At 40.5% G+C, this 23,336-nt stretch overlaps 1 protein-coding gene across 3 annotated transcripts in view; it reads right to left on the bottom strand.

The window, feature by feature from the left end:
• SLIT3 (slit guidance ligand 3) overlaps nt 1-23,336 on the bottom strand; it is a 477,653-nt gene that overhangs the window by 71,693 nt on the left and 382,624 nt on the right. For all 3 annotated transcript variants that reach the window (XM_051793681.1, XM_051793682.1, XM_051793683.1), the window contains 5 exons: nt 16,178-16,246; nt 15,019-15,090; nt 14,765-14,836; nt 7,746-7,817; nt 3,200-3,363 (listed from right to left, as the gene is read on the bottom strand). In XM_051793681.1, the coding sequence (XP_051649641.1) occupies nt 3,200-3,363; nt 7,746-7,817; nt 14,765-14,836; nt 15,019-15,090; nt 16,178-16,246 (449 nt within the window). The remainder of the gene's footprint in view (nt 1-3,199; nt 3,364-7,745; nt 7,818-14,764; nt 14,837-15,018; nt 15,091-16,177; nt 16,247-23,336) is intronic.

Genomic DNA, 23,336 nt, shown 5'->3' with positions numbered 1-23,336 from the left:
AGTGAGCAGGAAAACAAACACAGACCAAAACAATACCGAGTACATTTGGGGTCCCAAATCAATCATTATTTTATTGTTGAGATTTTACAGAGAGCTAATTTAGACAGTTATATTCATAGCTAAAGAATGGTGATTTTTTTTTTAAATGGCAGCCTTTCAAATATATAAGAGTATTAACTCACTGGCTTTTACATGTAAAAAAGAAAACCCAGCACTTTAAAAGGGCTTAAATGATACCAAATTATATTAAAATAATTTTGTTTCGCTTTTAAGGAAATATGCTTTAAAATAGTTTAGAATAGGTCCTGTACTCATCAGAAGTGGGCACAAAGCTTCTGGTATTATATGGTAAGTAGTGAGAAGGAGTAAATTATGAAACATCCGGAAAGTGAAGAAAAGAAGTTTATATTTGATGACTTGATGTTTGGGAGAAGGTGGAGTTCCAGAGGGTTTCCAAAACTAGGGGTGAAAAAGCCCTTCCAGTCAGGGATTTGCTTTGAATCGTCCTGCATGAGCTATAAACCTTCTCTGTTTACTCTGAACACTTGCAGAGCACCAACAGGGGTAAGAACACGGCAGAAATGGGGACCAAGGGGTCTCTGTTGAAGAGCACCTACCAGGTAAGGGCTGTGTCCTGGTCCTGCACTGATGGTGGTGCCTTCAGGGCACTCAGTAATGAGTTAAAAATACACAAGAAGTAACAAATCCCCAAAAAATAAATATAATAAACAACTGTTTGTCATCCTCTGCTGTCTTTGTGTTCATGTCTAACTAAATGCCACACTTTGTACCTTGGAGCTGGGGAAATCACACCTGAATTTCTGGCCCTGACAGGGGCTGGAATACAACTTATCTGAGCTACTTGTGTCCTGATGGTAAAATATACAAAGAACAAACCAAGGTAGCTCCTTGGAGAGCTCATGAGCCAGGCAGCAGTGCTGCTCTTCCAGATTTAGAGGTCAGTAAGCAAGAATTTGTTCTATTATTTATTTATTTCATAATACACACGCGTACATTTTCCATTTATTCCTGTAGCATAGATCAAAGCTAATCAATGTAGGAGCTAATAAGAACAGTGTTAGTTCCTAGCAGTTAAGTAGTTCATTAGTTTGCCCTTGTGGATTTGATTTATAAATCCATATAGCAAAATGCCCTCAGCCCAGCACATTCCTTTCCTCTACTGCATAGCTGGGAGGGCAAGTTAATAAAAAACAGAGCTGAGTTTGCATGACTTGCACATTACACACTTTTATTTTCTTGGCTCTGCTGAGACATAACCTCCTGCTCAGTCACAGGCTAAAAACATACTTTTAACAAGAATAAGTTAAACTACTTTCTTTTTTTTTTAATGTAAAAGTTCCTAGAGGTCACAGAGGACACCTGTGCATGACCCTTACACTGCATCTCAAAGTACCCAGCTCAGGATGGGCCAACTCCTGCCACAGTGACTCAGGGATATGGAGGGTTCAGCACTCCCTAAAAGTCCAGAACTGGAGCTCCACGTGCACCCAGACAGAACAGCATGAGTCTTAAACATGCACATGGGAAATGGGTGCAGTAAGACTACTAAATCATGCACTGTTTTTCAAAATGTTTGTATTGTGACGAGCAAAGGTGAATTTTTCTAGGGCTTGGAGCTTCTTGGACTCTACTGCCACTTATCCACACCATCAACAGTTTCTTCTTGCCCAAAGACCAGCTCCAAATCAACACTTTTTTCTCCTTTTCTATTCGGATAAAGCAAGCCATGGAGATAGTAGAAAATCCCATTTTGGGATATTAGAAAGTCCAGCAGCTTTCTAGTGGACCAAAACAATATTTACATAAAAAGCATACAGCTACTTTTAATATCCTGGATAACAGACTTATCTCTAGCCTAAGAACTGCTTGTTTAGTTTCGGGAGAGAGTGAACATAACTATTGATATATCTTGGTTTCAGAATGAAGAAAGCATCTAGCTTCTCTTTCTGAATTAATTTACAGATCCTGTTTAATACATAAATGCAATTATTTTCTGTGGTTCACTTCATGGGAACAATGCATTATTTGGTATTTTTAGTACTTAGGGTGTATTTGTACTTCAGGTCTGAGAGACCATTGTAAAGGCTGTAGTTTGATAATTACAGTCAGAGTTCTGATAGTTCTGAGACTGAAATTACAAAGTAATTAAATTATAAGGTTACAGTTATTAAAGATATATCTGAAAGGACATAAAATTCAGCTCAGCCTTGGGAACCTGTGTTCTAAACCCACCTCAACACCATTATTTGTTTGTTCAGCAGTTTAATCCCAGCATCTATAAAATCACCCTGCCAAGCAGTACTGTAAATGTGCATGGCACTCTGAGACACATAAAAACTGGCTTTATGCCCTCATTTCCATTTCTAAGAGAGGCCACTGAGCCATCTTTTCCACTATAAATACACCTCCACCTTCAAGTACTTGCTGGTAACCTAAGCAAACCTCCTAAACTTTTTGTTTTACAATGAGAACACAGAGGTATGTCCAAATCTTCATTCACTAATGAGATACTTTATCTATAAAACAGTGTGCTCCTTTTTAGTTGTCTGACTGCTCTCTAGTGCAGCACACTCCTATCACTGAGTACCCTAATGGTTCATAGCTGCACCTCAACCCTCTCCTGAATGAATGTACACCCCATTCAAACATGACAAGTTTTCCATAATCTACAGCTTCTGAATCAGAGCTGATGAGAACAGTTTGCAGATGTGAAAATTAAAATGTGCTTTTGCTAAACACTTTCTAGAAGAATTCTCAGTTTCTCAATTTTCAAGTGCATGTATGTGATAAATAGAGCGCTCTATATTTTTAAATAACTTATTTTACCCAAGTTTTCTGGGGTAGGCCATAGGCCAAAACCGATCTATTTGCTCCAGTAAGTTCTAACACCTTATGTGCTAATGTGCCACTGTATAATCTGGTGTGAGCAACAGGAATATATATATATGTTGTGAGGTTCCCTGGCTTTCCTTCCAGTGGAGGAACTGGAAGGAACTCTAACTGCTCTAACTGCACCGTGTGGAAATGCAAAATGGAAGGAACGCGATGGCTCAGAAAGCCAAAGTCAAACCCGCCGCGCCCTCAGACGCACCCTGAACCCCAAGAGTACAAAAATGAAGCCGTGTGTGAGTGAGGGAAGGCAGCAGGACAGGGCAGGGAGCGCTGGGATGGCTCCTACCTTTGCACTGGAAGTGGTGGGTGGGGGTGGTGAGCAGCAGCCTGTCCACCATGGCCTCGGGGCCGCTGCAGCGGGCGATGCCGGGCTCCTTGTAGCCCGCCTTCACCCACTCCGAGAGCCAGCGCAGGTGGCAGTCGCAGTGCAGGGGGTTGGTGCCCAGGGCCCTGGGGGGGGAGAACAATCAGCAGAGGTTATTTGGCAAAGACAACAGCCCTGACCTCACCAAGGCACGTTTCGTCCTACGTTCCTATTCCCAAAGACTTCCAAGTCTTGGGGAAGTGAGTGTTCTCATCACTGGGTAGGGGAGCTGTAAAAATACCCAACGAGAAATCCCTTTTTTAAACAGCTGTGCTCCAGCAATGCCACCAGACACTGCTTTCATAAAATTTATCACTTTGGTTCCCTTTACTTAATTCTTTGTCCTTCCTGAGCATATTCAAGCAGTGAGTTGTGTAATTCAGTTTGGATCTGATGACTCAGGTTAGTGACTCCTCTCCAGATGAAATACACACACAGAGGATAACTCAGTTTTCAGAACTGCAACCTGGTGTCTGCTAAGTTTATTTATGGCTTTGAAAACACATTTGCTGCTTAACCCATCATTTGAGTTAGGTCATATAGCTGAAGAAGATATGTTTATATAGTGAAATGATAATTCTCAGAACTTCTTTATTTTTATGGACATCTATCCGAAAGAAAACAAACCTTTTAACCTTAAATTCAGGTGCTGCCTTGACTCATTTATATTTCTCTTTCTCTTAAAGAAAGTGTCTTTTCAGGCAATCAGTCAATTACAAACAGAGTCCAGACTTCAAAAAAGTCAGTTTAAAACCAACTGATTTTTGAAAGTGTGAAGAAATGCATGTTGAAAGTCTGAATTTATTTTGCTCAAAGCAAACGTAAGACTTTAGCTGTAAAAACACCTGAATTGCCATGGGAAGAAAATGAACTAAATAAAGATTAGCACAGGCAAGAGATAGTAAAGAAACCAGTAATTCAAACTGGGTTTTAGACTTTAAAATTTCTGCATATGCTATAAACTATTTTTAAGGTGGTACTTTAAACTCAAGCTTCTTTCAAATAAAAACATATCAGGCAGGATATTAAGATAGAAACCTCAGTAAATTTGTTGATACATTTCTACTGGAGTGACTAATGAACCCACTGTGCCCTAGACAGATTCATAATGAGAGTTCAGAGGTTCAAACCCTGTCTGGGCCTCATTCATCAAAATTAAATGTGTACTGCAGCACAGCATTAAAAAATATCCATCCACTCCTCCTGGAAATCCATTGCTTGCAATGGAAAAAAACTACTGGGTTGACTTTTTGACCCTGTAACTGTGATCAACTGGCTCACTTGTCCAAGGTCAAATAAAATGCAGCAGTGAAAGCTGGATTGAGAAATTAACTTTAGCATTAAGCAACTGCCATATATAAAATGAGAGTGGGAAGACAACTGAAAGCTAGTTACCATGTCAATTAATATTTATAAACTACATTAGAAATAGAACTGCTCTACAGACACTAGAAATTATTACCAATAACACTGTTGACAACTGCAGAAATTATTGTATGTATCCTCCTGTTCTTCTGGTTGTACTTTGTGCTTTGCTGGGGTTTTTTTTGGCTTTTTTTTGGCTGTTTTTTTGGTGGTTTTTTGTTTCTTTTTTTCATTTATAGAAACTCCAGTGAATTTTTGTATTTTCATTCATGAGTTCTAACATATTCTCTCAATTTCTTTGCACATTACAGCAAATGATTTCCAGAAGGTAAAAATATCTTGTGCTGTAGTGAAACACCATCAGCAGCATTTTCAAAATGCTAGGCAGGTTATTTCTGTTCAGACACGTATTTTGTTTCGATGCAACTCAGTGAAGTCCATTAAAATAAATCCATTCACAGTAAGAAACAAAGAAGGGGACGGGTTATTTTTATAGGTAATTAATGTAAATTTGAGTAAAGACGAGATGATTCAACAGGACTAGGAATCTGAGCTGTTCACAGGAAATATGCTGGAAATACCTGCTGTACCCAGCACCTGTTACAAAGGGTTTGTGGAATCCCTGGATTACCAGGGGGTCAGTTTATGTGTGGGCAGTGGTTGGGACACTGGGTATTGAAGAGCTGTGAGTGGTGAGGACAAGTGCAGGAACTGACCTAACTCACAAGGTCTCAGTTCCACCCCAACGGATTTTGGGTCGATATTAAATAATATTACACTTGATCCTCCAGGAGTGCTGTTTTTATTATGGACTAAAAAAGTTAGTAGAGCTGTGGCTTAAATAGACAATTGCGTGGTTCAAGTAAATAAAGCAATAAATAGTAAGCAAAAGCAGTGTGTGTATAGCACATACAAACCTTTGTTATAATATTTGCATTACAGATGGTTACAGTGTAAAGGAAATGTGGTGAACATTTTCTTTAAAGAGCTATGGAGAAAGCGAGGGAAGTATCCAGATTTTGTTCTTCCAGTTACAGATCAACTTAAAGCTGTTATGAAAGACTCTGACTAAAACCAAAAGTTTTGTCTGTGCAACACAAATGCCTCTTTGCAATTCTAAAGGTTAATTGTCCTGACACAGGAGGCCCAGGCTCAAAACCCTGGTAACTCACCTCTCTCCTGCCAGAGCACCTATCCCACCCTTGCACACACAGCTGGAACATTTAGGATAAAATTTTCTTCTCCCCTGCTTTAAGAGGTCAATGAATAGCAACTCCTTGGATAATTTTCAAACTGACTCCAAGTGTATGCTCTTTCCTTGAAGACCTATATATGAGGAAGGGCTCAAAATGCATTTATTTTCAATTATGTATGACTTAGTTTGAGTAAGCACAGCTTTCTCTGGCATGTGAAGAACAAATTCGTCGTCGTTGCTAAAAGTTTCAGGATCCTCTTTAAGAAACCAGAGAGCACAATTGCACTGTAAAATTCAACTGTTCAACTGTGCAAATTACACCCCAGACAGGTCTTATTTATTTTATGGATCCTATTTATTACTGTTCATTTGAGCTTTGTGTATTTTACATTTCTGGCAGCACATATATCCAAACAGATAGACTGCAGAGATTGTGTTGGGCCAAAGGGGGTTTTATCACTCCCTAAGGTGACCAGTTTACCCAGGAAAACTGTGTCTGCACTTCATTTAAAGTGAACCCCGAGGGAAATCCAAACAAATGGGGCACGATATGTTTATCTCTTATTCTAAAAATACCCCCAGAAGCCAGATTCCCAATATGGAAGGTGTTATTGCACTTCCAAAAGGAGGTGCAGGGCTTCAGCTCAGTCTAAACAACACACAAAATGACTTGACTATACTGGGAATGAGCAAAACAAATACACTTTGTGTAAAACACAAATTATATCAAGGTGTAAGCTGGAAATGAAGAGGGTTATTTCTCAGCTCAAGTTGCCCAGATTGCTCACATGATTTCTGTCCCTACCAATCTGAGATATTTTTATTTTTCATTGCCAGAGAGAAACAGAGGCAGAAACTGCCACACAGAAAGACACAGTCTGAGGATATACCTTCTATACAGAAAATATGTCCATTCAAACTGAATCTTGTGTTCAGGGAACTGTTCTGGAGGGCATGTTGGAGGTTGCAAAGAGATAACAGATAGATATAAACCTATGTTAAATGCACACATAGCTGTTTGTATGTCTCAGTGTGTGTGTGTCCATCAGCAGCAGAGCAGAAAACATCCACATCAACCTGTGAAACTGGTCACTTCCCACAGGGACCAAGAGCTGCCCAACCCTCTGATAACTTGAGGACACTGATAAAGAAACATGTTACACAAAATCACCTCTCCTTTACATGTATTGTTGAATAATGAGAAGTATCACACACCATCTCACTGAAAAAGCACTGTCTGGTCACTTTTTTGGCACCAACTGCAACACTTCAGGTTTAGTTTGTAGCCATTGCAGCTATTTGTCTGTACAGTTCTTTCATCAATTGAACTGCATTTAAAAATATCCTGGAACTCCACCAGGACAAGAGTAACTTCCTGAAATGTCTAATAATTTTTGCAAATTATGGAATGAAGTATTAATGCTGTGAAATGACCAATTTCCACGTGATTAAATAGATGTGTCTGAAGTAGTGATTCATCAACAAGTTCCTATACTGACAACATTCCAGTATGCAAAACATATGACACTTATTAAGGGAAGAATTCACATTTGCTTAATATTTGCTCTTTGTGGGAGGTTTCCTGTCTCACTCTCAGACCATAACACACTCTGCATTTCACATCAACAATGCTGAAAGAAAACCTTAAACACAAAGCCCACAGAGAAGGAAACTGTCACACTTGCTCATTTGGTTTTCCTTAAGAAAATATTTTTGTAACTAATAACAACACGTTCTAGTATTTTTTTGTTTCTTTTGAACAGATGCACTATGAATATCCAGAGCACAATATGAAAAGTGAGCAGGAAAACCAGAAGAGCTACACAGTCCTACACTGGTAATAATATGCAGTGTTTTATAAATCTGAAGCCATCAATCAAACAGATGAACCCAAGCAGAAGTACTTACAGATGGGACAGGGATACCAGGTCATTGAAGGAACCTTCAGGAACACTGGAAATATCGTTCCCATGGAGTGTCCTAGAAGAGAGAGAAGCAGGAAGGTAGCAAACCACAGTATTTTGTCTGCTCCCTGCTCCCTTTACTACACAAGTAAACGGATTAATGCTTAAAAAGGGTATTTAATTTTGTTTCTTTGAGAGTTTTTATGAGCTTCACAACTCTTGAGTTTCCACACTTTATGCATTATTACTTCTACTTCTAGATGCTGGCATTTAAAACAATGGTACAATCAGAATCACTGGTGACTGCGGCTGTAAATTAAAGAGGTGACATACTATTTATGCCATTAAAAGTGTATTGATGACAAGCAGACCCCCACATACAGACCTGTGTTCTCTTATGGAATCCCATTAGCCAGAAACACGGCAAAAACAGAACAGGGAAAATAAGAACTGTGAAAGTTAAATTAAATATTGACTTCAGAGAGATCCTAGGAGAGAGCAAGGGTCCCCGAGGGCAAATATGGCTGTGCTCTCCCGTTCTAGTTTCCCATTCTTACAGTAGGAAATACTTCTATGTGTGGTGTTTTTAAAACCCATTTGACAAGTACATTTGTGCTACCAAGGAAAGTACTTGAAATTAGTTGTTTTAGGACATTATTCACCCTGTGCAAAGAAACTAACATTTTTCTAGCAGGGTTTTCAGGACCCTTGTGAAAGAGTTCTCCCCTGTTTCCAGGGCAATTTAAGCATCCACTTCATCTCTTTTCTAAGAAATACATTTATGTGTGGGTTACATAAGGAAGCATAAATGGGAATTACTGTCACTGCTCCAGACATGGCAGAGGAGGCTGGAAAACAGAAGGCTGCTATGTGTCAGTTTTGTAGCAGCTCTTGCCCTGGAGTCATTTATTTTCTAACTTACCCGCTAATTTGTTGACAATGCAATCACACTTTCTATTTCTGTGAGTGTGCCTATTCTTGAAACACTAAGTTTATTTAGAACAACCCAGATCTAGACCCACAGAAAAACACAACAGCCCCAAATGAAAACAAAAGCATCTCTTTTTGCATCCTTCCTTCCCTAACACCACTATAAGCTGCACCAGGATCTCCATGATGCCTTATAACTGTTACAAATTCTACCTTTACACCCTGCCTTGTGTCAGTACACACAGCAAGGAAAGCCAAATTTGCCAGGGGAAGATCCCCCTTGTCCTGTCTCCCTGGGTCTGTGACCTATGTGAGCACAAGCAATGTCACCACAATCACGTTTCACAGCTCATTGCAGCTGCATTTTCTATCTCACTGTGCTGCAAAGCTTTTCTACAGAGCATAAACCCACAAAAACTGCAGCACAGTTATCCTGCTGGCACCTCTCTCCAGTTCTCACTGCCAGTATGCCAAAAGCTTCCCCTCCCAACATCCTGATTCTGAAATTTTCTTTTAAGCACACCTTGGTTTTGGCTATTAGTGATAACTTGACATATAAAAGGATGGATCTCCAAGCAATTAATCTGACCAGGAACAGGAAGGATTTGAGCTCCCACACAGTAACTCCAGATAAAACATACTCTCTAATTCTCTACAGAATGACCAACTGACTGAGACAAACCCCACAGCTATTAAATAAGGAGTGTTTTTGTTGGTTTGAGGATGCAAAATATTCCTTCCTTCAGACTTCAGTAATGTGAGCACATTTAAATAAGCAGCCATTCCTAATTTCTGATCTTTTAAACAGCTTAAAGATCTGCAAGATGATTCTCTGTGAACAGACAGTAGAATTTAATATTTCTCTTTGTGTTGTATTAGTTGTGTTTATTCTGTGAAGGTTTTCTTTCCTAGGTGTACTGGAGACTCTTCCAAGAGAAGCTGAAGAATGACATAACCATTTATCAGCAAGAAGATAATCCCAGCAAAAATAAAAAAAACATTTAAAATGACTGGCTTTATTACATATCTCAAACACATGGATGCAAATGCCTGCATTTTAGTAAAAAAATTACAGCAACATCATCACCCAGGCAGCTAAAACGAAATGACAAATGCTAACAAACTTAAAACTCACAATAATAAACAATGGCAAGATAATTCAATAGTGCAATAAAATATTTTTCCTCTTGAATCACCAACAGGAGCTCATTTTTATATCAAAAATCCTTATAAGCAAATGGCCAAATAAAATCTTTAACACTAGGACAGTTAAAGCCCACACACTGATGTGTGTGTTCTCCCCCAAAAGCAGAACTTCTAGCAATCCTCTTGTCTAAACACTGGTAAGCAGCAGGGGTGTGGATTTAAGGTGATGTGGATCTCATCTGGAGGACAGAGTAACAAAACACACTAATTCCTGAAGTCAAAACTTAATCTCACTAACTTATTCCTTTGTCTTCAGGGAGGGAAATGAATTCAGCATATCCTTTAGGGCTGGAGTTTTTTGGTTGTTTTTCTTTCACTAACCCTTCCCACGTCCTGCCTGCCAGCCCATTGTCCACAGCATTGGGTTACTGCAGACACAGAGGGGATGTGTTTTCAGTGAAGACAAATGTGGCCAAAGGCTTGGCCGAGCTCACAGAGCCACATCCCATCAGGGGCAAACACCGACAGTGAACCCTGAGGGATGCCAAACCCTGCAGGACCTGGCACAGCTCAGGTGTCAGGGACAGTGGGAAGCCTCAGTGTCACTGCTCCATACTCACAACTGCAGAGTTTTTACAGGTCATCTGGATAAGCACAAAGATCAGTGTTTACAGAGCCATAGTGCAGTCTACTCTCTTGTATGGTTCCGAATCATGGGTCATCTACTGCCACCACCTGCGACTTCTGGAACGCTTCCATCAACGCTGCCTCCGAACAATCCTAAACATCCACTGGTCAGATTATGTGACCAATACATCTGTTCTAGAGCAAGCACCTTAAACCATCTAGTCCAGGAGCTGCTCTATGCTGATGACACCGCCCTTGCTGCCCACACAGAAGCAGCTCTGCAGCGTTTAACATCCTGCTTTGCAGATGCTGCTGAGCTCTTTAGGCTGGAAGTCAGCTTAAAAAAGACAGAAGTTCTCCATCAACCTGCACCTCAGGAAGTCTTCCATCATCCCCATATCACCATTGGCCAATCAGTGCTCAGTTCAGTCCAGTACTTTAATTACCTAGGTTGCCTCATCTCCTCAGATGGTAAGATTGATGGGGAGATAGACAACAGGTTAGCAAAGGCATACAGTGCTTTTGGAAAGCTTCATAAGAGAGTTTGGCAAAATAAACACTTGAAGAAAAGTACAAAGATCAGTGTTTACAGAGCCACAGTGCTGTCTACTCTCTTATATGGATCCAAATCATGGGTCATTTACCACCACCACCCGTGACTCCTGGAACGCTTCCATCAACGCTGCCTCCGTACAATCCTAAACATCCACTGGTCAGATTATGTGACCAATCCATCTGTTCTAGAACAAGCAGCAGTCACAAGGCCATGTTGCTGAGAACACAGTTGCGTCTCCAGGATGAAGGACCACTGCCTCCCTAAGATCCTGCTCTGTGGTGAACTTGCCACCGGCTGCCGCAAGAGAGGAGCCCCAAAGAGAAGATACAAGGACTCCCTGAAACAACATCTCAGCCTTGGCCATATTGATCAACATAACTGGTCTACTCTGGCCTCCAACTGGGAGGTCTGGAGACACACTATCTATAACACTGCTGATGCCTTTGAGAACGCAGTAGGATCACTCTTGAGGAGAAAAGGCAATGCAGAAAGAATCGTGCCCTGCAGAATTTACCACCTAAGGAGTCTTTCTGTTGTGCCTTTTGCAACTGGACATGTCTATCTTGTACTGGCCTTTTTAGCCACCAACATGCTTCATTTGCAAAGCCCAGCCATGATGATGGATAAGTGCAAGTAGCCATTCTGTGATGCAAAATAATAATAATAATAATAATAATAATAATAATAAACCAGCCAAATATTTGCATTAGGTCAGATCAGTGCAGCATCCAGCAATGAAAGTGTATTGCAAAAACCGGTTCCAATGGTTTGCCCAAAAAGTATTAGTGGGAGCTTTATCATCACATGTATTACTGTTTGATTGAGCTTTGAACTGCAGTAAATATCCATCAGCTTTCAGCAAAAGTAGAATATCTCATCTTAGTAGAATATCCAGTAGCTCATTTTATCCTTTTTTCCCCCCCTAAATATAATGTGGAAAATTATTTAGTGACCTGAGAAAGTATTTTGATTTCTGGTCTTTGCCTCTTAACTGAATCACATATAAAAATATGTGATTACACAATAAATATAATCTTTAAAATAATCTGTTCAGGTCTTCCAGGAAGTTACAATATTTAAAATTTGTCTCAATCTCAGCTTTCTTAATCTGTTTACATTTAATTCCTGAGAAGACTAGCTTTGGACAAATGAACTGAAAAACAAACCCACAATTTTTCACTGTAATAGCTCTGGCACAAAAACTTCCTGATATCAACTTCTGCTTATTAAAAGAATTCTCCAGACTCTGTGTCGTGTGGTCCCCAGTACACTCAGGCTGCCATTGTGGATAAACCATGTGAAGACTGAGATTAAAGGTCTGATTGTGTAAACACTGATAGATATTAAGGCTTAAACACAAACATGTTGACTCTGCAGTTTTCTCAACTGGGATTGTGCTGAAAAGTGTAAGAGAGGGAGGACAGGATGAAATATCTGTCAAAGACCAATTGCATCATACATGTATGATTATTCTGATTTTCAAAGACATATTTAATGTATTTACTCTAGAGGCAAAAAGTAAAGAGAACATAACTTGGCAGACAGAAGTCTGCATGAGAAGGGTCTGCTACCTTCAAAGGCATGCACAGCCAAAGGTAATGAGATCCCAGCATTCTTTGTATTACAAAAAATGTGGAAATTGTTTTGCTGATGTTTTCTCTTTTTAAGTTCCCCCGAGAGCGTGGATAATAAATAACTGACAATAACAGATTTCATACTGTCGCTTGGAAACCACTTTCTCTTTGGAGAATTGATTTTTAGTAACAACACTGATGACACGTGGCAGAAGTTGTAGCTGATACCAGAGTTTTGTGGGCCATAATAAATCAAATCAATCTGGAGGCTTCCAAATGCAGGGAGCAGAGGCAGAGGTTCCCACTTAGGCTTCATTTCACTGCTCTGTGCAAGACAGTGGGGGGGTTTCTCCCTTGAAGGAGGAAGACATTTTTTCAGTTTGACTAGCAAATCATTTAAAAAAGCCAAAAGATAACAGTTGCTATTAAAATACTGCCCTTTGTTTCTGTCCATATGTGGCCTGCAAGGACAGAAGTGAAAAGACAAATTGTAGCTATTGGAAAGAGGGAGGCATGGTTTATCTACACTGTAATTCGGGGCAGAGAGCCCCACACTAGCTTTAATCAAGCTAGCTTGCACATCAGAAGCGGGCCAGAAGACAGTTCCATATGGAATAATTTATTTGGCCATGAAACAGAGTATATTAATCTGTGGCTGAATTTCAGGTCTCATGTAACAGCTCAAATGTGACCATCCTGGTGCGCTAGAAATCAGGCTCCCAAGCCAAACTTAAAGCAACAAATCCAACTCACGTATCTTTCTTGTTTTTACTAATGAAAACTGGGAATCCAGAGCTGCCTCGTAATTTAGGAGGCTGAAACTCAGATATCTGTTTTACCACTGAAACCACAGTGAAAGGTCTCGGCCAAGCAACGCTGCCACAGTCGCAGGGCTGCCCGTGCCGATCCTCTGATTCCACATTTATGGAGTCACTGCACAGCACCCATTGCTCTTTTAATTAACACATGCTTCTGCATGTGAATGACATCTCACTTTTTCAAAAAAAAAAAACAAAAAAACAGGAAATATTAATGTGAAGTTTCAAAGTGCTCAGGACATACTCTTCAACTCCTCATGTCCTGACCTTTCAGGGTTCAAAGCCCATTCTCCCTCAAAACATTGAGTAATTTCAGCACAGATAAGCTATTTAATTTATTCCCTTGAGTTACTGTGCAAGTTGTGGTGACCCACTCATGTTTCTGGGCTGTGAGGAAGAAGGAAGGTGGCTTCTCCACCTTGTCCTTACAGCTTCACATGGGGCATGTCCACCAAAGCAACTGAGTAAACCCAGTCTGGGGTTTGTTTCTGATGGCAAGAGAGAGGCAGCAAATACAACATGGAAGCAGGAATCAGTTCAGTAGATGCCTAAGGAAAGCTGGGAAGGGGCTGCTTGCCGAAAGGAACAGGCCCACACTCTAGAGACAATATAAAGATGACTTCCAGAAGAGATTGTAAGCAAATTGTTCAATCCAGAAAGCTGCTGAAAGCAGCTACATTGGAAAGAAAGAGTGCAGAAAAGGACCTCCCAAGAAATAACCCACACGTGGATATCTCTGAGTGTGCCACAGTCAATATGAGGTGAAATTGCATTCACAACTCAAAAATATTTCAGACAGGCATCTCAACACCACTGGTGCCCAGCCACTGACTTACTCAGTGTTTTAGTGTGGGGGCTTCTAACTTCCCCTCAGATTGCATTCTTTTATGTAAAAGCCTGCCTGCATAAATCTCAATCAATAGGAAATATTCTGAAAATGCCCAGGTTTTCCATGAAGATGCTCTTGCTGAAGCATCCAATGCAAACTTACACTCTGAAAGATGATCAAGTTTTTACAGACAAAGAAAAAAGCCCTTTCCTGTGGGGCAGTAAAACACTGTTCAAGCAGAAGAGACAAGACTCAGTGTAGTCTTTTGGAGGCCTGTTTTCATGATAGTTCCTATCCCTGAACTATCAGAGAAAAGTAATTCGTCCTGCAAATATGCAAATTGCTTCACTAAAAGTTTAGCACTTACCTGCTCTAGTCATTACTGGACACACTGCACCTGAGTGCAAGTACACTGGAGCTCACTGTGTGAAAGTATTCATGAATACTGGATCAAGTGAAAGCCACCTGCTCATTAAAACCCTCCCTGCCATCAAGTGCATCCTAATAAGCTGCAGTTCAGCTCCTGGGAGGATTGGAACTTACAGCACTCGCAGGGACCGGAGCCCGTTGAAGGCGTGGACGGGGATGCAGCGAAGTCTGTTGTAACTCAGGATGCTGGAGAAGGAGAGAGAGCAGAGTTACAACACTGCATGTCTTTGATCACTTCACTTCCAATTCAACCCCAGAGAAGCATGGAAAGCCACATGTATAACTAACAAGATATACACTAATTGCTCAACACCTAAGATGGTGTCTGAAAAACAATTAAAACTGATACAAAACTTTGGGCCACTTACAGGGTTGATAACTGGGTCATGTTGCTGAAGGTGTGATTGGCCAACACACTGATGCTGTTGTTGCTCAAATCACTGAGGAAACACAAAGAGAACATATCATTTGCATGTATGAATTGAGATATAAGGCTTTTTTAAAGGATTACATAATATATGAACAGCAAAATGCTTGAAGCAACTGAAAAGTCACATTTTATCAACTGTTGTATTTTTTAACCAACTCTGAATAAGGTCTAAAGAAAAGCAGATTAGACTCCCCTGAAAAGCCTCAGATTCAGAATATTAAGACTTATTTCCAGCATATAACATTCAATGAAGAAGGATAAATCAATAAAGGATGCAAGCAGCACTGAATATTTACTGTCCCCACTTGCTTTGCAATCTATTCCAGGCACACAATTTCCATATGCTCTTCACACTGACAGCTACTAGAACAAAATTTCATTTTTCATTTTAAAAAGTCCTTTTAGGTTCAACCAGAACATTTTGTTTTGTTGTTGGTCTGCCTTAAAAAAAAGAAAAAAATTAGAGATGTTGCCAAATAAAAAGCTCTCTTAAAATAGAGGATTCCAGTTTTTCCTCCATGTTGTTTTTGTCTGAGGTTGTTCTGCCCGTTTTGACTTGAGTACCTGCACAGCTGATTCCAACAGCATTTGAAAATTTCTGATAAATGGTTTGGGCAGGGAATTTCACTCCTCTGTATTTCAGGCAGCACTTTACTGAACACAGTCTAGCTGCGCCTCTGTCTCCGTGACACTTCATAGCACAAACAGCTATGCAAATTATCACTGCCTTAGCATTATAAATATTGCCTCACCTAGCACAAATTAATGCATCTCCTCTGTTAATGACCTTTACAGCTTTGCACAGATAAATCTGCCAAGTGAAACTGCAGCAGCCTGGGTGAGTTCAGTCCTCTCGCAGGGGCTGTGAGCTCCTGCAGAGCAAGGGGCTTCTCAGGCACCTCACTCTTTATGAACACTTACTGGCAGCAGTGGCCACTGTGAAATTCTTTCTAAATTCAAGTTACAGAAGGTTTGGGGGTTTTGTGGGGCTTTTTTCAACCCCCCCCCCCCAAATACTAATTATTTATGTTCCACCCACAGCACAGTGCAGAAAGAGTCATGTAATTTTCTTGCCATTGAAACCACGTGTTTCTTACATCAGTGTCAGGTGTCTGAAGGCAGAGAGCCCCTTTGGCACAGCAGGCAGATGATTTCCTTCCAAGTATCTGAAAAAAGTCAGATTTGACAATTACACAAACACATACTAACAAGAACTTGTGTCACTCAATCGGCACCATGAATGAGGAAAATATAAAGTCAGTCACTAATGAAATTACCTTTGATTCATTGCTTTGGAACTCTAGCAGTTTTCCCTTTATAAGTGAATTACCCCACATGCAAAGCACGACAGCAGCTTATTGATTTATTTTATTTGTTTTAAGACTTGGAAGCGAATAAAGGATCTCTGGCCTACAGCAAACAGAAATGACCATTTGGTTCTCCTATGACAGCAACTGAAGGAAGGGAGAAAAATTGCATGGCTTGTGCCCTGAACTTAAAGTTACCTTTAACAAGTTCGTGTAACAGCACTGACTGCTCCCTGACCCTGTCAGGAAAGGTTTGCCTTGTGAGGGTAAATTCCTTGTACAGCCAGAAAGGGAAGAGGAGCTGCACTGCCACATCTCTGTGCTGCAAAAAGTCCCACTTATTCCAGTGTCAACAGAAACATCCACAAGTTTGATGCCACATCCATCACAGCAATTCTGTCTATGGCACATACACCCTCCTCACCTTTCCTGTTCACAGTGTGCTGGTACAGGAGGAAAACTTGGTGTAAATTCAAGACTAAAGACCAAGCTCTCTTTGAATAGAGGTTCCTCCTACAGGCACTAAGTGTGTTTAATAAAATATCTTGTGTTTCCAGCATGAAAGTTGTTTGAGACACCATTGATTATGTCTCTATGTATTTACATGCACAGTAGGGCTAAAGCCTTGGAGATAATCCCATGTCCTCAGACAGGCATATAGGACCTGCATTTTGCAGTTTTTCTCCACTGAAGAAACACCATCAGTGAGTAACCAAGAGAAAAACCCTGAACAAATACAACACTTTCAAAAAGTTTGCCCAGAAGAGAGCATGGGTACTCCAGACTCCACAGCTGACCTGTGGTAGCAATTGGGTGTGGGGGGTTCCTGTTTATTACAATAAACTAGAGACAGAGCTGGAGTTTTTTTCCTTAACTTTGGCTTTTGGGTGAAACTGCATCCCTGGAGGATATCAAAGGGATAAGTCTCCAGTGGAGAGTGACTGCTGTGGTGCCATGGTACTGCCAAGGGCATCCTCCAGATGTGCCAGAAGCCACATCTACCTGGGAAACAAAACTAAGCTTCTCAGAAAGCACCGTGTAGGAGGAAGGGATTTTTCCCTCACAGGTGGGGATAAAAGATGAAATGATATTTCCCTTCCTTGCAAGATACATTGTGGGATTTTTTCCAAGATAGACAGACAATGCAATTGATGTGGCATGTTTTGAAATATAATCAAGTGTAGCCAGGAAATGCAGCCCACAGACATCAGAACACTTAATGTGCTGCCTCTGCTGCTGAAAACAGAATCTGATAATTATGTTAAGAATTTTTATTCCACACATACAATTTCCTTTTCTTTGGCAACAGACCTCCTTATTCTACTTTTACTACAGCAAACAACAATTATAATAGATTATTATTGTGCTGTATGTTCCCCCTCTACATTAACTGTAACAACACAGAGATACTTGTGTAAACTAAATCCAAGAAAATTTTCCCACAAACTTTATTTTTACATCATTTAAAAATAAAAGCCTATAAACACTAACAGAATTTCTTGCATAATACATTTTATAACTGTCACATCATTTCCCCCCCCCTTCTATTTCAGCATAACACCCTCTCACCCTTTGCTGCTGCTTCAGATCTCTTTTCAACTGAACTTCTCCAGCTGAACTACTCCAACCAGCCTCACAGTTATCCCTCCTGCCCGTGCACAGGATGCCATCAGGCAGAGTTACCTTAGCTCATGCACTGCAGCTCTCCTAATTCCTGCCCGGATTAGGTTGGGCAAGGCAGGACTACTGGCTTCTGGACTTTTTCACCAAAAGCAAATTTCTTTCTCAATGAAAAAAGCCTACTGCACAAATTAATCTCTCCACTGACAATGATCTGAGTGACAAGAGTTGCACATCCAACAGTTAAAAGCAGGGACAGCTGCTCTGCTGACAAAGATTGTCACCAACCAGAGTATGGGTTCGTTGTGCCTCACTCACACCTCCCATGGACATCCACAGTCAGCAAGTGTAAAGCCACTTGCTCCATTTTGGCTAAATTTGTCATAAATTATTTTGAAACCAGAGTTCTCTGGTGAACTCACACCATAAATTGTTATGCAGATCCTCGGATCAGCCCCATGTGTTACTGTTTAACCAGGGCAAGCCATGTCTCATTCCCCCAGTCACGCTCTGCTATGGACGCAGCAAGTCACGGGGAGCCTGTGCCTTCTCCTTCATCCCAGAAAAGCACAATTCCCAAACCCATGCAAGAGGAGAGGTCAAGGTTCCAGCCTTTATTTCAAATGCAAAATCCAAAGGATTTCCAAAGGAAATCAAAAGCAGGTCATGTATTATGTATTTGGAAGTTATATATGACTTTCGCTTAAGAAAGGAGACTCAGCTTTTGCAATATGTTGAAATCTTCAGAAACATATTTTCAGGATATTCTCTTGTTGATCTCAATAAGAAACAGCCTGCAATTTAAACAAACTGATGGTAGTGAGCCAAAGTTTTTTCCCTCCTATTTTGCTTTCAGCTGCAATCAAAAGTCAAGGGTGCACATTTTAATCCAGTTCTTTATGACTCAGACTAACATAGACATGCAGACCCCTGGAGTTAAACTCCTACAGAAGATCTGCTTTGAATAGCTCTGGATTTGCACTGCAGCAATTTGATGGTTATATAAATGTGCTAGCAGAAAACTGCAATACTTATACCAGTGGTATAGTTTCTGAACAAACACAATTTTACTCAGAAAAAGTACCAATAACACACTTTTCGTGCACACATAAGAACAATTCACCACTGTTAAACCTCTCACCACATCATCCAAAGCATGGCAGCAGTTTCTAAGCATTTCATTCTGAAAGCACATTTAAATGCAGAGAATTTGATTAAAAAAAAAAAAAAAAAAACAAAACCAAAACAACAGAGCTTTTAGGGTATAAGAGCTTGCCAAGAATCAGGAGGATCTGAGCTGCAATATTTAAAGAAACCAATGGCTGCAAGTGAAGGTCCCTGTCAGAGCTGGGAGGTGCAGGGGCAGCAGCTCCCCACCTTGCTGGGCTGAACATGATGGATGGGGGCTGCAAAAGGGTTGGAAGCTGAACACACTGAGTAATAGAATTATCCCTGAGGGTGAATGGGCAGAGAGAGTTACAAAAACTTGTATATGGGTACATATATACAAATAAAATACCACGTATGAAGCTAGAGACCCCCTTCCCAAACAAAACAAAATATCCATAAAAGAGGGATGTAGAGGGAAGATTACATTTTAAATTCTTTCCAGTCCTTAGCCAAAGGAAGATGATGTCCATGGTATCTGATATGCAAAGAAATTCTAGTATGAATGAAAAATCTATGTTTAATTTTAATGCTTGGAGTCAATTTATTAATATACAGAGTCAAGAGTGAGTGTCAGTTGCCTTAATACAGACACTGACTAGTATCCAAAACAACCTCATTTGCTTCCTGAAGTTTTTAGACTCTAGTTTAAATATCAGATTGGAAATTGGTTTTTTACCCTGTGAATGCTGCTGGGAATCCTCAAGTCTCAATGATGACAACAAGAAATTACCAAAGAAAAAATTGAAAAAACCAAACCAAACCAAACCAAACCAAAAAACCCACCAAAATATGTGTTCAGTTCTCACAGAAAGCCACCTCCCTCCTACCTGGAAAAGCTTCTTGGAAAACATGGCTGGAGATGGGTAAGTGGCCAGGATGGCTGGCACTGTGGGAATGGCCCCAGGGCTCCTCCAGCACCTTTCACACACACTAACATTGCACATAAAAAATTTAAAGCTATGCATAAAAGATGACAGCTGTTCTTTTTCCAACTGGTCTATTTTTGTACTGAAACCACTTGGATTGGAGGTGATATAACCAGCACAAGGTGCCAAAGCATCATGTAACAATTTGAATCACTTGGACTCCTTTTTGTACTGAAATGTCTACTCAGCCATAAAGTCAAGCTCACAGTGGCAATCTGTGCTAAGAGAAGAAACTGGAGAGAGAAAAATCAGTTCTCAGGCAGTAATTGAAAAGGCACAAAGCCTTCCCTTTAATTTCCTTATTTATTTCATATAGAATGCTACATCACACAAAAAAAGATGATGTTTGACAGTCTTATGAAGCTATACAATTAAGTTACAATCTGAAATTTTTTGATGCAGATACCAAATATCCTAACATTTTGAGTCAAGTTTAAGGTCCTAAAAACAGTGATCTAGAAAAGAATTGGGCTGTGAAAGATGAAACATCCACAAAGCATGACTTTTAAGAGCTTCAATTACAGTTTCTTGAGAAGAACCGAAATTCAAGTGTGGATCTGGGTATGAATCTGGACCTTGAACTTTCTTAAGCCGTGGCAAATTTGGACTCCAGATTTTGCTGTATTTGCTGTACAGATCACAACCTACATATCTGACACACAGAAACACAGGGGTGTTTGAGGAAAGTGAAGGCTCTAAAGTTAAACATACTTTTAGTCTCTATTAGTGCTAATGTCACATTTCTCGTATTTACTCAAACTTCACCAGTCACTGAACATGCTATTTGATAGTATTGCTACCATTTACTTTTTCTAAACTATCAGATTTGAAATGCAGATTAAGTCCTGTATTTCATCTGTAACTAAAATATCCTCTACAGAGCTATCCCTTCTCTCAACAGGAGAATCTCCCTCCACACAGAATTAAGCAGGGTGTAAAACCTCTTGTGACACAGGACCAGGTAAGCCTAAGCTTTGATCTAAATTGTTTCTCTCCTTTATTATCACAGGAAAATTCACTGAAGCCCTTGTTAAGGGTCAGTGTGTAAAACAGTGGGTTTCCAGACAAGCAAGAGCATTTGCATTCTCAAGCAGATGATTTTCATCAGCTATCTCACTCCAGAGCTTCCCTTTGATCAGCAGCAACACAGGCTAACTGAAAAATGGTACTAAACTCTTACAACATTCTACATGTATCATAACTAACTGCTCTGAGAATATTTATGGCACCAGTTTGCATGGCCCAGTACAAGCCACTGTTTTTAGTCACAAGTCAAAAGAAATCACAAGCGCCTCTGGAGATGGAAAGGAAGGCTGAGATTGGTGGTAAATACCTCCAGGTAGACATGAAAACTGATGTGTCAAGCACAGAAACCTTCCAAGAACAAGAAACAGAAATAGGAGAGGGAAGGTTTGTGAGGAGAGAAAGAGAAATGGCCAAAGTAACGCAAATATTAGTATGTACTAATATAAATGGAAAGAAAAACAATCACTAACAATGATCTATGGATGCAGGTTTTCCTAACAATCCCACCAGTGCAATCCTATAGCTCAGTGTCATGACAACATTTGGAGCCTAGAGATGACATGATGAGTATATATTTATTCTAAAACACACCACACTCATTATGTTACAGCTTGTGCACACGCCGTCCACATAATTGCCTCCAATGTTTTTCCCCAGTGCAAAATATTATTTGCTGTAGGTCCATAAAAGCAGCTGGATGCTGTCAGATAAGACTTTATTAGAAATAGACTATACTTTTGTGGAAGAAAAGAAAAAAAACCTAGTGTTCACACACTGAGGTAATACATAAAAGGAAAAAGAGCATGGGAAACTTGGTTCAAACAGATTTGGGAAAAAAAAGCAGAGGAAAGGGAAAGCCTAAAACACTAAGCAGCAGTGAGGTGAAGTTCCAAACCAGCTCACTGTATGAACGTTTTACTTCTGAACATCTGGACCAGAAAACTGAGTATGGCCAAAAAACCCAAGGCTTCTCTTCAGGGCAAATAGTGAGGGGGAAAAAAATGCAGGCAGTTTGTAAATATACAGCAAAGGAATTTGCAAGAAACAACAAATTATTTTCGTATTCCCAAGAAGCTGGAAGAAAGCTTGCCCACGATGATGGGGTTTTGTGAAGGACTAAATGGGAATTAGAAATTTCTTGCATCATCATTCCTCTGAAAAGCCAGGAGACTTAGTGATCTTTTCAACTCTGTTCTAGATGGAAGCCTTCCCTGCCAAGGTAATCCCTCCTCCCAAGGGTGGTACAAACCAAACATAGGGATGTCTCCTGTCATTCCAAGCTCTAAATATGAAGGAGATAATGGTTTTCACATGTCTTGTCTACATATACATCCAAACCAGAAACTCTGGAAGAAAGCAGGAAGGAGTGAGCCTGTGTCTCCAGTCCACCATGCAATAAAACTTTGCTGGTGATCTTTTTTGCTGAGCTTAGGTACAGTGAAATTTGACCCAGAAAGGGTAACATTTTCCCTGTGTGCCTGTGCAAGAGATATGTTCAGGTTTGCACATTGCTATTTAATAGCTGTTACAAGGAAAGGATTCCTGTTTTAAGACCATTTTAAGACCTCTAAAAGAATTTAAAAGAACTTCTGAGAAGGCTGTATTCAGCCACAACAGACTGGTTTAACTAGATACGTGGCAGCTCTTTTCCCCTAAGCCATGTTGTATAAAACCACTGCAGTTAAATAAAAAAGCACTGCAATTCATGTGCCTGGTAAATGAACACGGCAATAGTGGAAGTTTATGAATGTCAGGCTGGTGCATTCAGAAAAGCTGCACTAAAATGCTCCCCTGAATCCTGCTCAGGTCTCCTGCAGGGAGGGGGCTGTGGGCTGCCAGGACAAGAGGGTTTTCATGTCCTTGTTGTCCCCTTGTCACCACCTCTGTCCTCGATGACCATGGAGTTGGGCAAGTGCCTGGTGGGAGCCCAGGACACTGCCCAAGGGTCTTGGATGTGGGAGTGAGGAAGGAGAGTGGGGGCAGTGGTAACAAGGGAAGGGTTTTTAGTGTCTCTGAGCACCTCTGAGGGCTGTACCAGTGAGGAAGGTGAAGGCAGCCCTGCCCTGGAGGCTGCTGTGGCTCCCTCTACACATCCAACAGCACTGAGATCTTCTGCAACAGGTACCTCAGCACCATTCTGGTTTCAAGTGCTAAACAGTCATCCACTGCCACCACAGAAACAAAACAGCTTCTAGAGGATACTCCAG

Source organism: Manacus candei, unplaced genomic scaffold, assembly GCF_025592945.1.
Source record: "Manacus candei isolate 608988 ecotype Guabito, Panama unplaced genomic scaffold, ASM2559294v1 h1tg000037l, whole genome shotgun sequence".
NCBI classification, from domain to species: Eukaryota; Metazoa; Chordata; class Aves; order Passeriformes; family Pipridae; genus Manacus; species Manacus candei.
The sequence above is the reverse complement of the archived record's forward strand: the minus strand, read 5'-3'. Positions and strand labels throughout refer to the sequence as shown.